Raw genomic sequence first — 14533 nt, 5'->3', positions numbered from 1 at the left:
TAGTGTCCTTCAAAATAAATTGGCGAGTAGGTATGTGCAAACAAAATAATTAAACTTACTCATTTTAATTAATTTAATTTAGATAGGTACAATAAATAAAACAACAAATCTCAAATTTTCTCAAATTTTACTAAGCAAAATATTACTAAATAATAAATATAAAAAATAAATTATCAGAAATTCGTAAGTATTAACTGCATTAAGACAATTGACAGTTTTTATATTAAAAATATAAAAATCCTATTTTATATACATGTGTAGTTTTTACAGTAATACAATGTTTAAGTATTTTACGCTTTACACGGTAGACCGGATATATTATATGCCTAAATATTATAATTTGTAATAGGTAAACAATTTTATCTAGGCATACCACTTATGTACATGTGAGCTAGATAAAAGCTTATTATAGCAAAAGTAACGCATGTTCAAATTTTCAATGTAAAAAAACTATTTTTTAACATAAAACATTTTTGCAAATAAAAATTCCTCACAATCACAACAAAAAATTGTGATCCTACATTCTTATCGTTTTTTAGGGTTCCGTACCTAAAAGGAAAAAAGGAACCCTTATAGTACTTATCACTTTGTTGTCTGCCTGGCTGTCTATCGGTCTGTCAAGAAACCTACAGGGTACTTCCCGTTGACTTAGAATCATGAAAAGCAGGTAGGCAGGTTAAGACCTTGTTAAGTATCAGACATAAGGGGAAAATCTGAAAACCGTGAACTTAGGGTAACATCACACAAAAAAATTATGGTCAATGAATTAATATAGTATTTTCAATTTTCGAAGTCAGCAAGATAACTATACCAAATGGGGTATCTTATGAAAGGGCTTTACCAGTGCATTTTAAAACAAATTTTTATTTCTTTTTATGCATCATAGTTTTTGAATTATCGTGCAAAATGTTGAAAAAATATGACTGTAGTACGCAACCCTCGGTGCGCGAACCTGACTCGCACTTGGCCGGTTTTTATTTTATCTAGACATGTCAATCACGTATAAATTATAATTAAAGGATCAATTATCGCATTCATATTATGTTCGTCTTATAATACTTAATTACGCATTTCATATTAACACTGGGGCCGATTCTCTAGTACACAATCTCTAAACTAAACTAAATTAACAGGTCTAAATCTAGTGCTTTCCTTTTCCGCAAGCAACATTATGAAAGGGATAGCAATAGGTTTAGACGTGATATTTTTGTTTAGTTTAGAGATTGTGTACAAAGGAATTAGCCACACTATCTGGCTAGGATTAGTCAAGTCAACAAGTAGATAGATACTTCCTATTCTTGGAAATCTATAGGTAAGTACTTAATAGATATATACCCACTCTTAGAAATGTGTAATCATTATAATAAATAATCATGGGTAATATTTAAAGGAAATTCATGAAAATATAAAAATTAAATACGTAGTATGTAACGTTATTCAGATCTTGATCATATGGACCTACGTAATACGACGTAGGTCGTCGTTACCGCAAATGTATTACGGATAAATTATAAACTACTGCACACTCAGAGAATAAAGTAAAAATATTCTTTGATACAAAATAATACATAATATATGTTAAAGTTATCTTAAACATTTACATGCTATAGGTACGCAGCTTTCGGTACCAGGGACTGAATTATAGGAAAAAATTGATAGGTACGAGTATTTAGTGATATAATGAAGTCATACCGATATATATTATTTCGATATCATGCATTTTCTGTATCAATGGATGAGGGTAATATTTGGTTTCGGTTGAATAACGGTAGGTACCTACCCCTTAAAACTACATATAATGGGTAAAAAATGACTCCTCACGCGCCATTTCAACTTTGTGTCAAATTTCATGACAATAGTACGATTTTAGTCCTTATTTTAAAGGTGAACCGTACTTTTGACATTAGACACAGTTGACCCATAGAGTTAAAATGGCGCGTGAGGAGTCATATTGTACGGACTACATCTACGGTTGTTTTCTCTATTCTCGACTGGGACCTATGAGGGTTGATAATTATTACTTAAACGCAATATAACATAATTGATGAAACTATCAGATATTTTGTTGATATCTTGTTTCTTCGATACCGAAATAAGACTGCCGTTAAATATCGGTGTGACTGAAAGGAAACGCTTAATTTAACCGTAACTATCCTTAATTTTCTACCGCTTTCTTTTCTCTAATCGGCACAACTACCCAGCACTAAGTTTGGCCGCTCGCTGCTCAACGTTGCGTCCAAACTATTTACTGATCATGCTTGAATGAACTTTTTTTGAACGTGATGTATGACTTCAATAGTTTTGGTAAGTTACAACAACAATGAAGTAAATGGAGCGGAATAATTAAGTCATAGTCATAATGAAATCGATAAAATGCAAATATTTAGAATTTGTATTGGGCACGTAATTAATTAGCTCAGTAGATAATATATATCTACTTAGTTTATTGAATTAAATTCGATAGATTGTTAGCATAAAATAGAAAAGCTTACAAAAATAAGCTACATTGAAAGTTGTCCACTTTATTTATATTCTAGTAGGTACAATAAAAGCTCATTAATATAGAAAATATCAAATTTGTAATATAATTTAAATATTGAATTCGTATGAGTAATATAGAATGCGTCCAAAATGTTCCAAAAATGTAAGTATATCTACATAGACCTATGTAAAAACGCTTCGATTTGAAACTTTTTTATTAAGGGTTCTATACCAGAATAGTAGATAAAAATAGATAAAATGCGAGTCAGACTCGCACACGCAGGGCTCCGTACCATCATACAAATAACACCAAACACTTATAGGGATTAGCTATACCTACATAATATTTATAACGAAATAATACTTTTTAATTTTCATGGCGGCGATTTTGAAATTTTTATTATTTGTTGTTATAGCGGCAATAGAAATGCACATTTTATGAAAATATCATCTCTCTATCTCTTAACGGTTCACGAGATACAGCCCGCTGACCAGAGACTATTTACCGCTGACTGACACAGACAGACGGACGGACGGACGGATGGAAAGCGGCGGCTTAGTAATAGGGTCCCGGTGGCACCCTTTGGACAAGGAACCCTTAGTAGGAAAGAAGGAATCTCTTATCTACTGTACGGGCCAATTTATAAGTCCGTCCGTCTGTCACAATGCTTGTCTTCTTGCCCGAAATTCCTCAGTGCTTGAAGAGCAAAGTCTCGAACAGCGCGTGTTGTTGCCAGTGATAACATAATATGGATGTGAGGAATGGTCGCTAACTATGGGCCTTATGGGCTCAGAGTCACCCAGCCGGCGATGGAGAGAGCTACGCTCGGAGTTTCTCTACGTGATCAAATCAGAAATGAGGAGATCCTCCGGGTCCGGTGAACTAGAGTAACGAACATATTATGTCAACGGATTGCGAAGCTGAAGCGGCAATGGGCAGGGCACATAGTTCGGCAACTTTCAGTTTCAGGCAACTTTCAGCAAGTGTTGCGGTCCCAAAGAGGACTTGTTTTTGAGACGGTAAAATTATTATTTAATCAAATAATTATTTTTGCAAGTATGTATATGTTTCTTTCTAAACTACGGAACTCTTGTTAGGCGGGTCTGACTCGCTTTTGGCTGGTTTTTTTTTCGTGATTGGTTAAAATAACAGCAGGACGGCAAGTAAATCAATACTAACAATACTTATAAACTAAGTATCAAGAAGAAAACTTCTTAATGCACTCTGTTAAAAACAAGTTTGTACAATTAAAAAATTAAATGCTTCTCCTGTGTTTATTAACGCGTAGTAGTTTCAAATGCCTCGATAGGAACGATCGCCAAGAAGGTACTTAGCAAGTAGAGAACGCCATCACCAAACCCATTACCTGAAATGTGAAAATTCAAAATAGCAAAAGGGATTAATACACTGTTCAGTTTTACATACTAGTTAATAATATTATTATCATACGACTAGGCATTTTCTCAATGTATTTTACATGGTTTTTCTGGAATTATCAACAATAATTAAATAGGTTTTTTTCCGGATTTTACTCAACAAGAAATGTTTACTGAAATTATTCACCATTGTAAGTTTTTACTTAGATACTCTACTTTTTATTGAATCAAATAGGTGATATAATAGCTAACAATTCTATAAAATAAACTTAAATCTAATTAAACTTTTAAATAAATTAAATTAAATCTAAACCTCAACACAGCTGATTGATACAGTTCACTACTGGTAGGTAGTGTTTAGGGTTAAAACGGAGCCCTATTAATGTCACTCTGCCGTCTGTCTGTCTGTCATGGGTCTTAGGTGTAGAACGTCGACCCAGAACCTAATATTGAATTAGAAATTCAATTAAATTATTTATCAGGAGGGCTCATACATGAAAAGGAGCCGGAAAAAAGTCTACCCTAGCATGTGAGGTATCATTGTCTAGAGCTCGTTGAGTACGAATATTCTTTTCACTATTTTTATCTTAAAAATAATTAAATGAGGGCCGTCAAAGTTCCCCTTTTTAGAAATTTTGTGACGGGGTCTATCTCAAAAATTAAACTAAGTAGGTACTTAATTGAGAATTAAGAATTTAGTTAAGAATTATATATGGTAACCATATTATATTGAACTTATACTAAAATAACGATTTGTAAAAGTAGCTTCTAAGCTGTGACCAAAACATAATAGGTACGGAGCCCTAAAAGAGCAAGGCCCTCCGACTTGCACTTGGCCGGTTTTTATTACATTAAGGTATCTACTAGCTATTGCTCGCGACTTCGTCCGCGTGGACTACAAAATTTCAAACCCCCTATTTCACCCCCTTAGGAGTTGAATTTTCAAAAATCCTTTCTTAGCGGATGCCTACGTCATAATAAGCTATCTGCATGCCGAATTTCAGCCCGATCCGTCCAGTGTTTGAGCTGTGCGTTGATAGATCAGTCGTCAGTCAGTCAGTCAGTCAGTCAGTCACCTTTTCCTTTTATATATATAGTTATGTAATGGTAATAAGATTAAAATCTTAGCAAAATGTTCTTACCGCTGCTGCTAAATAAGGTTCAAAGTCACTTCTATAATACTCTTTTGATATTTACTTCTATCATTAGTGTTAGTCCAGCTGCTAGGTACATTACAAAGGCTATCCCGTGGTAAACGACCCTCCTGAAAATACAAAAAAATCGTAAAATAAATGAAACAAGCTATTGCCAATGAGAATATTATTATCTGTCTAGGTTTCACTGGGCTCACTTCGTGGTACAGCGATGATGATACAAGATGGTAGCGGCTATCTTACCTACTTAACGTAGACACACCTGGACCACTAGATCTGCATAGAGGACGTAGGGCCATATCATATTCCTTTATGAGATTCTCGAATAATAATCGATACTGATGATCAAATGGAGGATAAGAAGAAGGCAGTAGGTACTTCTTGAAACGACCTTGTCCCTATTACCTTATTATTGTTAAACATTTATAAAAAAATATGATTGAATGCGTAGGACCACTAAATAAATAAGACAAAGAAATCGATACTCACATAATCGTTCTGATATCATAGTAGCAGTCGATAGCGATATCAAACACGAAAGCAACAGACCAAATGGTGCCAATCAGGAACGATACAGCCACTAGGAGGTAGAACAGTTCCGGTTTTTGGCCGTTGTACCGCGTGTAGCCTGGCTCCAAGTAGTAGCCCAACCACCCCCACACATGCTGCACCAAGCAACTGAAACGAAAGTACACAGCATAGTAAGCAAAGTGGCTAATAGCAATATAACTTGCAGGTCTCATTCTGCCAACAAAATTGCAGAATACAATAGAAAAACATGCACTGTTTTATCATCATTATCATAGTGATCAACCCATAGCCGGCTCACTACAGAGCAAGAGTCTCGTCTCAGTATGAGAAGGGTTTGGCCATAGTCCACCAAGCTAGCCAAGTGCTTTTTTGGTAGACTTCACACACCTTTGAGAACATTATGGAGAACACTCAGGCATGCAGGTTTCCTCGGGATGTTTTCCTTTCACCTACCTATCTAACACTGTTTAAATCTCTGCATACAAAAAACGAATACTTAATAATTAAACAGTAAAGTAATATGAGATTTACCACAATGGCTAATCTAGATATTTTGCTTTGCTACGTAGTTTCTGTGCTGAATACATATATGATAGGTAGGTGCCTGTTCACTGTTTAGTGCAGCGCAGCTACAGATGCGAATAATTACCTACTTACGAACTAAAGACGAAAATAGAGCGTTGCGAGATCGAATCTGGATATTTATGCAGAATATTCTTTTGAAAGTAGATAGGTAGGTACCCAAGTATAATTATGATGGAGTATGTTTTATCGATATAATTAATAGGTAGGTATTATAGTAATTTCCTCACAAAAAAACAGAAAAATTTTAGTTATTGTTGTCTGGGATTATTATAGCCAATTTTAGGCAATGTAGGCATGTTCCACACTTATTATTTGTACCTATCAGTCGTCACCCTGTAGTGCTTGCCTGCGATGCTAAGGGGCCTCAAATCTTGAAAAATTCCCGTTAGTCAAATTCCAAAACAGTCAGCATCAATCATCTCAACAGAGATAGCTATGAATCCCGAGAAAGTGCATAGGCTCCTTTTTATAGGGAAAATCAAAAGATTGCCATGATGCCATGGAATTTTTAAAAACCTAATCCACGCAGACGAAGTCGTGGCATCATCTGATTAGCGTAAGTATACAGAGATGCATCAAATCCGTTTAATAGTTAGCGCGACTCGTGCACAGTCAGACAGGTATGGTATGGATATATGCTGCAAATAGGCTACTTGACTCATATCTAATTTCGTCCAATAAATGATTATTTATTATAGTATTTTGCTTAAGACAACGAAATATATCAATAACAATTTTTTAAAACGCAGGATGGATATATAAAACCAATTTAAAAAAATACAGTTTTTATTTTTTAATTTTGACCACGCAGAAAAACGCTGTCAGCCATGATGTGACGTCATTAAATAATATGTAAACAAAGAAATGTCATCCCTATGTCACGCGGGGACTAACGTAGTATCGATATATATAAAATTTAAAAGTCCTGACCTAAACGTATATATCAACGCACAGCCTAAACATCTAAACAGCTGGTCCTCGATACATGAAATTTGGTGGGTGTGTTCTTTGTAGGTAAAGAGAAGGTATCCATAGGAAAGGATTTTTTGAAATTCCACCCCTGAGTGGGTTAATGGGGGTTTTGAAATTTATGAAGTCCACGCGGGCGAAGTCACGAGCATAAGCTAGTTTTTATATATTTCTAAAAACTCATAGTAAACGTAAAAAACATTACGTTTCTCTTTATAAATTGAATAAGTTATTAAGTAAGACTTACAACAACTGATCTTTGCAAAAATAAATTTGGGTGAAGTCTTTGTCATATAGGATCCCTTTAAGCAAGTCTTCGCGTGTTACGTATATTTATTTCACTGGGCACTCTAATCCACAACTTTCCTGTGGTCTTTATCGATGCGTTTTTTACATTCTCGGATGATACAATAACGATAATTACTATATTTTTCATGTAAACTAGTATAGAAGTCATGTTTATTAAACTTTGGGAGGTTATGCTGTTGTTTACAAATGCATGACGTCAGAGCACAGATAATCTATGGGCCAAACATGGCCGACAGTGTTTTCACCTGTCTAAGAAAAAATATATTTTTAAATTAAAAATTAATTAATTAATTAGGGCGCAAAAAAATATAGTGTTAATTTTTTTTGATCTAATAGGACAAATATTAACCCATTTAAGACCAACTTAAAAAAGTGTCAACTAGCCTATTGGCGGCGGTAATCACATAACCTGCCTGCTCATTACTCGCTAATAATATTAAATCAACGCCTTGCCGGTATTCTTTCGCGATTGTATGGTGATTCGTGTATTTGTCTTGGTTCACAGTTTCACACTTAGCCGCAAAAAACTATGATGGTGACGCGAGCGGTGACATCATTCTGCCATCATTCAAGTACTTTCGAGTATAATCGCAAGGACAACCCGTCGGAAATATCTGCACACCTCGCTGGAATGCGCTTCCTCTCGCGCTTCCTCGAATCCAGTACCCAGATATAAACACTCGTTCTACCAGTACCATTGCACCAGTACCATTGCCACCACAAGCACGTTGCATGACGTCATTAAGCCAGTTTTCGTAGATATTTCCGAGGTTGGTCCGAAGGTTTGTACTATTCATTATAATAAGGTTTTGGGGGTAAAGAACGTACGAGGATATAGATATAGATACCTCCCATTACAATTAAACTAAACCATGAAGGGTTTAAATAGTATTATAATCGCATTTAAATACATAGATTATTATTTCAATTCGATGACCTCACGGATACTACGATAACCCGTCTCGCAAGCATGGCTACATCTCAAAAATATTGGTAGGAATAGTTAGGACCCATATTTCTCAGCTTAGTAAAGAACATAAGTACCGAACCTATTAAGTTATATGATGATTATAATTTGTAAGTGTAGATAATACCAATGTAGGTATATATATAGTCGTTAGACTCATTAGTTCGGAACTTTAGACTTAAGCCAGGTACGGTATAAACTGTAGTATACCCTGCTACTAATATCGAGTGTATCAATTTATCTGCTATTCATCCTGACTCACTAGAGATGATATAAACAGTCCGTGAACCAACGTCATACCTACGTCTTAGTCATCACTCATCAACCATTATCGTTGTTTTGCTAAGTAAATACAAGTCTGCACTGCACTTTAATAATGTACCTAGCTAACGTAGAATTGGAGATGTGTAGGTATTTTGTCTAGACGTTATACGGTATACCTAAGACTAGTTGACCCATCCCGGTTTCGGACGTTTAAAACTTTACCTAGCCATAGACAAATATACCTAGCCATGTTATCGATTCTGAACCACCCCTCAAAAGCAGGTAGACAAAAACTAACTCTGACGACCGTTTATCGGATCTACGACGTACTGATACTGAATCACATGCTTTTTAATGCATCTAAGCGTCTACTTCATGTTCCATCTTCGCCACCACACACACTTCGCCAGAAAGCGAGAAGGTCGCTCGGACTCGGCCAACAGTATGGAGGTGAAGCGTATATTGGACTCATACTACTTTAGACCGGAATTACAATAAAACTAGCAGTTGCCCGCGACTTCGTCCGCGTAAAATTTCTGGTTTCTCATGAGGCTCAAAAGGCCTCACATACCTACTCACTCAGTCTCACCTTAAAGCACGAACCCAGAATACCTAAATACCAATTTTCATATCTCTAACTTCAAAAACATAGGATTTTCATATAACTTTTCATCCCCCAATTTCCCAAATTGACTTATACAGATTTTTATTATTTAAAGCTAATAACCTAAATGTCGATTTTCATGTCTTTAACTTCAAAAACATAGGACTTTCATACAACCTTTCAACCCCCATTTCACACCCTTAGGGGGGGATTTTCGTGAAATAGGATAAGAAAGGATTTCACGAAAATCCCCCTTGCACCCTAGAAAGAACCTACGTTTCTTTCAAGTCAAAATAACAATAATTCAAATTGTTCTTTAAAAACTTTTCCCCCCTATTTTACCACCTTTAAGGGGGGATTTTCAAAAATGACTTTTACAGATTTTTATTATTTAAAGCTAATAACCTAAATGTCGATTTTCACGTCTATAACTCCAAAAACATAGGACTTTCATACAACCTTCAATCGCCCCTTTCACACCCTTAGGGGGGGAATTTTTCAAAACCGTTTCTTAGCTGACACCTACGTCCTAGAAAGAACCTACGTTTCAAATTTCAAGTTTGTAGGCTTTATAGTTTCTGAGATTTCGTGATTAGTCAGTCAGTCAGTGAGTGTTCATGGTTTTCGGATTTTTCCCTTTACTTGTGCTAAAGCTAAAAGACATTGCTGGCTGCAAAATTTCATGATTATTGTAGTCAACGGGAAGTACCCAATAGATTTCGATTCCCTTGACGGGTCGTGATAGACACGACAGACAGATAACGAATTGATCCTATAAGGGTTCCTCTTTTTCACCGGTACGGAACCCTAAAAATGCTTAGATCTAATAACAATAAAGTATGATTACCAGTTGTGCGAGTTTCAATAGTCCTGGGAAGGTGCCCAGATAACCGGTGTTAACGAACATTGTGCTGCCAGATGCGACAGTCGTCGTCCTCGTTATTGTGACCGAGTGCGACATGGCTGCAGCTGGAATGATAAGTATCTTATGTATTAGGTAATTGAGGAGCTGGCGAACAAAAAAGTGTAGGTATAATACGTGACAAGTTGAAATAGCAATCGGGAAGGGGACGCCCCGCACACTCGAGTTCAGCCCCCGCGCTAACCCGGTGCCGGCGAGGGCAGATGACGTGCGGGTGTGCGGGGTGACCTCCACCTCATACCCCGATTGCCATCTCAACTTGTCGCGAACTATTCCTACTTTTAAATTAAATTATTAAATTTAAATATTAAATTAATTTTTTTTTTAATTAATTTAAAAATTAATTTTTTTTTCATACGGACATTTATGGACCCACATGAATACAAATCTGAACTTATTTCCAAGCAAAACGTCCTTAAACTGGGCTAAAGTTCTGGCTTGAGTCCAAAGTTCATGAGTGAACAAAACGGCAAGAAGTTTTATTTTCCGCATCCTTGTTCATGTGTGGGAAGGAGCTCCTATGAAAAATTATTTAAGTAAGTAATATTTCAATATCATTTGGTTTTGGGTCGACGTTCTAAACCAAATACTAAAACAGGTTTGTAATTGTAACTCATTTCGTCTACGAGCTAAAGAGCCGTGACCCGCGGACAGACAAATCAGACAACAGAGTGACATTAACAGGGCTCCATGTTTACCCGTAGGGTACGGAACCCTAAAATGGAACCAGTTGAAAGGGAAATGGTGTGTCATCACCGAAAACGGCGTGCTAGGTCGACGTGTTGGCGACCGCAAGGTTTGTGTGCCGAGGTCGCCTGCACGGCTGCTGCCGCGAATAAATAAACTGCACATTAAATGGAAGCACATACCTCTAAGTACCTACTTCAGTTTATGTACCAAAATATAGCATCTGAAGAGCACGACGATTCATAACAATCGAAAAATATAGTAATTACGTATGTCTATGCCTAAATACTGTCTCCAAGAAGAGATATATATGTGGAAGGGTGGCCAGCAGTGGGATAGTTAATGTTATTATTAGTTAAAAGTACTAATAATTAAGGATTCAGTAATATTTTTTTCGATACTTAATTTGTATCGAAAGAAAAGTAGGTACCTACTTGTATCGAATCCATATGGTTCTGTGTCAACGGGAAGTACAACTATAAGTTGACAGACAGACAGACAGACAAAAAAGTGATCCTATAAGGGTTCCATTTTTCCTTTTGAGGTATGGAACCTTAAAAATAAAAAATAAAACTAACTCATCACAGTTTTTTAGAAATCAAAAATAAGTTTACAAACAAACTTGGTTATGCAGCCCCAAACAAACCGATTTGTATTTGAGGTGGGAGGCCCGGAGATCAATTAAAGAAAATAACAATTTACATCTTTTAATACAAGGTAGGTGCGAAATTGTTGGCGGGCAATTTTGACTCGCACTTGGCCAGTTTTTAGTTTTGGATCTAACTCTGCTTATCAAACTTTGATATTCAATAAGTAGTTATATTTAGTATTTTATTATAAGTATTGATTTGACTTATAAGAGGGACGTATACATATATTCAGAGGCAAGTACCAACATAGGCAACATACCGACCTAATTCACGGTTTTGAGGATAAAAGCGTTCCATAAAATTGCGACATCGGAACAGGGAAAATAGCTATTTTGAGCTCGTTTAATTTAACCTACGTATAATATTATGATACACCATGATGCAGACCATTATAACTTCGATTAACAAAATCAGTCATCATTATTATCAACCCATCGCCGGTTCACTACTGAGCACGAGTCTTCTCTCAGAATGAGAAGAGCATAGCCACAGGGTTTAGCTATTGTCCACCACACTGGCCAAGTGCGGATTGGCCTACTTCACAAACGTGCAATTTATAATTTAAAACCGCGCGATTCCCTACGAGAGATATTTAAGGAAATAGGTATTCTTACAGTAGCTTCCCAATATATTTACAATAATATAATTTTTGTACGACAAAACATTCACAGTTACAAAAAAATCAGTGATCTCCATGATAGGCAAACTAGAAACAGAAATAAGCTGGCTACTCCTGCGCTCCGCCTCTGGAAGGTGCGAAAGTCATTTGTGAGAATGAGTGTAATATTTTATAATAAAATTCCACAACCAATTTTAGACTTGCCTTTACACAAGTTTAAAAAATGTGTTAAAAGTATGCTCCTAAAAAAAGCATATTATACAGTCGCAGACTATGTAAACGATAAAAAAGCTTGGATTTGACTCGCTCCAGCAATGCACGGGGCTGCAATGGCTTGTATAGTACGGTATAATAACATTGTAAATTGAAAAATTAAAAAGAGCAACCGCCGAGTTTCTTGCTGGTTCTTCTCGGTAGGAACGGCATTCCGAACCAGTGGTAAATTAAAACTACCTGACTATTCATAAGCACTTTTAAAAAGTTTACATGAATAAAAAAACATTCTATTCTATTCTATTCTATTCTAAACCATTGAGCTTATTATGGAGAACTCTCAGGTTTCCTCACGATGTTTCCCTTCAGAGTTGAAGCAAGTGATATTTAAATGCTTAAAACGTACATACTTAACTCCGAAAGCTTACTGGATCGAACCACCAACCCCTAACCCCAGCCACTAGGCTATCAATGCTCTTTTAAAACGATAGGTAAGTAACTACTTATTATATTATCAAATTATTACTTTCTTCTTCCATGACGTATATAAATAAAGTGACATCTAACATGCTTCTATATTTGAATATGAAAGCGTTTGCAGTTAACTGGATTCATTCGAAATCAAAAACCTACAGTACCTGACATTGGCTAATCTGTGTAAAGCCAGAAGAAGAAAAAAAAAAAAAAAAAACCAACAGTTACCACCTACAGCTACCCAACGACTATACCTAAAAATATAGTCAATACTTAATAGCAATCACTAACAATTTATAACGTAGGTACAACTACCAATAGATATTAAAATTAAAACAATGAATGAATCATAAATAGGAATTATTATCATCGCTACTCTTAATTGCTCAGTACATTTTTTTACAGAAAATCAAGACAACAATAATCAGAAGTAGTTAGTTATTTACTTATTTCAAAACACTGTGACTCAAAGGCGTGTTTCAAATATAACTCAGAGTAATAAATAATTAGTAGGTATGTAATATTGTAATAACCAATATTACGCTGACAATTTGGTGTCATATAAAGTGCTAAAATAATGATGTATCAACTCACGATTGGTTATCTGCTACAGCTGGTACAAACGTTATAAATAAAGCGTAAGGGACACAGCGCGTTAACACGACTGGACGCTGCCGAGCGACTTACTCTATGGAGCGGCTACACCCACGTCTCAGGCCAAGGATCTGAGTCATTGGCGCATGCGAACGATTAACGTCAGACGTTTATAGGAATAACATCGAAGTGCAAGCTCTCTGAATTAATTCATATATCTAGTTATTTAGGTGCACATCCATCAGTTTTGTTTACCCCTAATCCCTATGGACTGAAAACAATATTACCAAGCTGTAAATAATAATTAATAAAATGAATAGCGGTGATAGCCTAGTGGTTAAGAAGTTGTTGGCCTCCTATTCGGGAAGTCGGAGGGTCGATCCCGGTCACTTGCTTTAACGGTGAAGGAAAACATTGTGAGATAATCTGTGCACGCCTGAGAAATTTCGATACTGTTCTCAAAGGTGTGTGATGTCTGCCAATCCGCACTTTTATAGTAAGTAAGTATATGCGATATATGCGATAAAAGCTGTGATAGCCTAGTGGTTAGGACGTCCGCCTTCTAATCGGAGGTCGGGGGTTCGATCCCGGGCACACACCTCTAACTTTTCGGAGTTATGTGCGTTTTTAATTAATTAAATATCACTTGCTTTAACGGTGAAGGAAAACATCGTGAGGAAACCTGTGTTATATTTGAAACACGCCTTTGAGTCACAGTGTTTTGAAATAAGTAAATAACTAACTACTTCTGATTATTGTTGTCTTGATTTTCTGTAAAAATATATACCGAGCAATTACGAGTAGCGATGATAATAATTCCTATTTATGATTCATTGTTTTAATTTTAATATCTATTGGTAGTTGTACCTACGTTATAAATTGTTAGTGATTGCTATTAAGTATTGACTATATTTTTAGGTATAGTCGTTGGGTAGCTGTAGGTGGTAACTGTAGGTTTTTGATTTCGAATGAATCCAGTTAACGGCTAACGCTTTCATATTCAATCATAGAAGCATGTTATGTAGGTATGTACGTTTTAAGCATTTAAATATCACTTGCTTTAACGGTGAAGGAAAACATCGTGAGGAAACCTGCATGCTTGAGAGTTCTCCATAATGGTCTCAAAGGTATGT

General features: G+C 36.0%; 1 protein-coding gene across 1 annotated transcript; it reads right to left on the bottom strand.

Annotated features, from left to right (window-relative positions):
- Window positions 1-470: 470 nt before the first annotated feature.
- On the bottom strand, window positions 471-11472 carry LOC117996322 (uncharacterized). The gene is given in 9 exon segments (XM_069508963.1): window positions 471-1340; window positions 3829-3848; window positions 5001-5049; window positions 5051-5119; window positions 5498-5565; window positions 5567-5659; window positions 5661-5690; window positions 10089-10210; window positions 10526-11472. Coding segments are annotated over 9 exon segments (615 nt in total). The 5' UTR covers window positions 10656-11472; the 3' UTR covers window positions 471-1306.
- Window positions 11473-14533: the final 3061 nt, after the last annotated feature.

Source organism: Maniola hyperantus, chromosome 3, assembly GCF_902806685.2.
Source record: "Maniola hyperantus chromosome 3, iAphHyp1.2, whole genome shotgun sequence".
NCBI lineage: Eukaryota > Metazoa > Arthropoda > Insecta > Lepidoptera > Nymphalidae > Maniola > Maniola hyperantus.
This window is presented reverse-complemented; position numbering and strand designations above follow the sequence as displayed.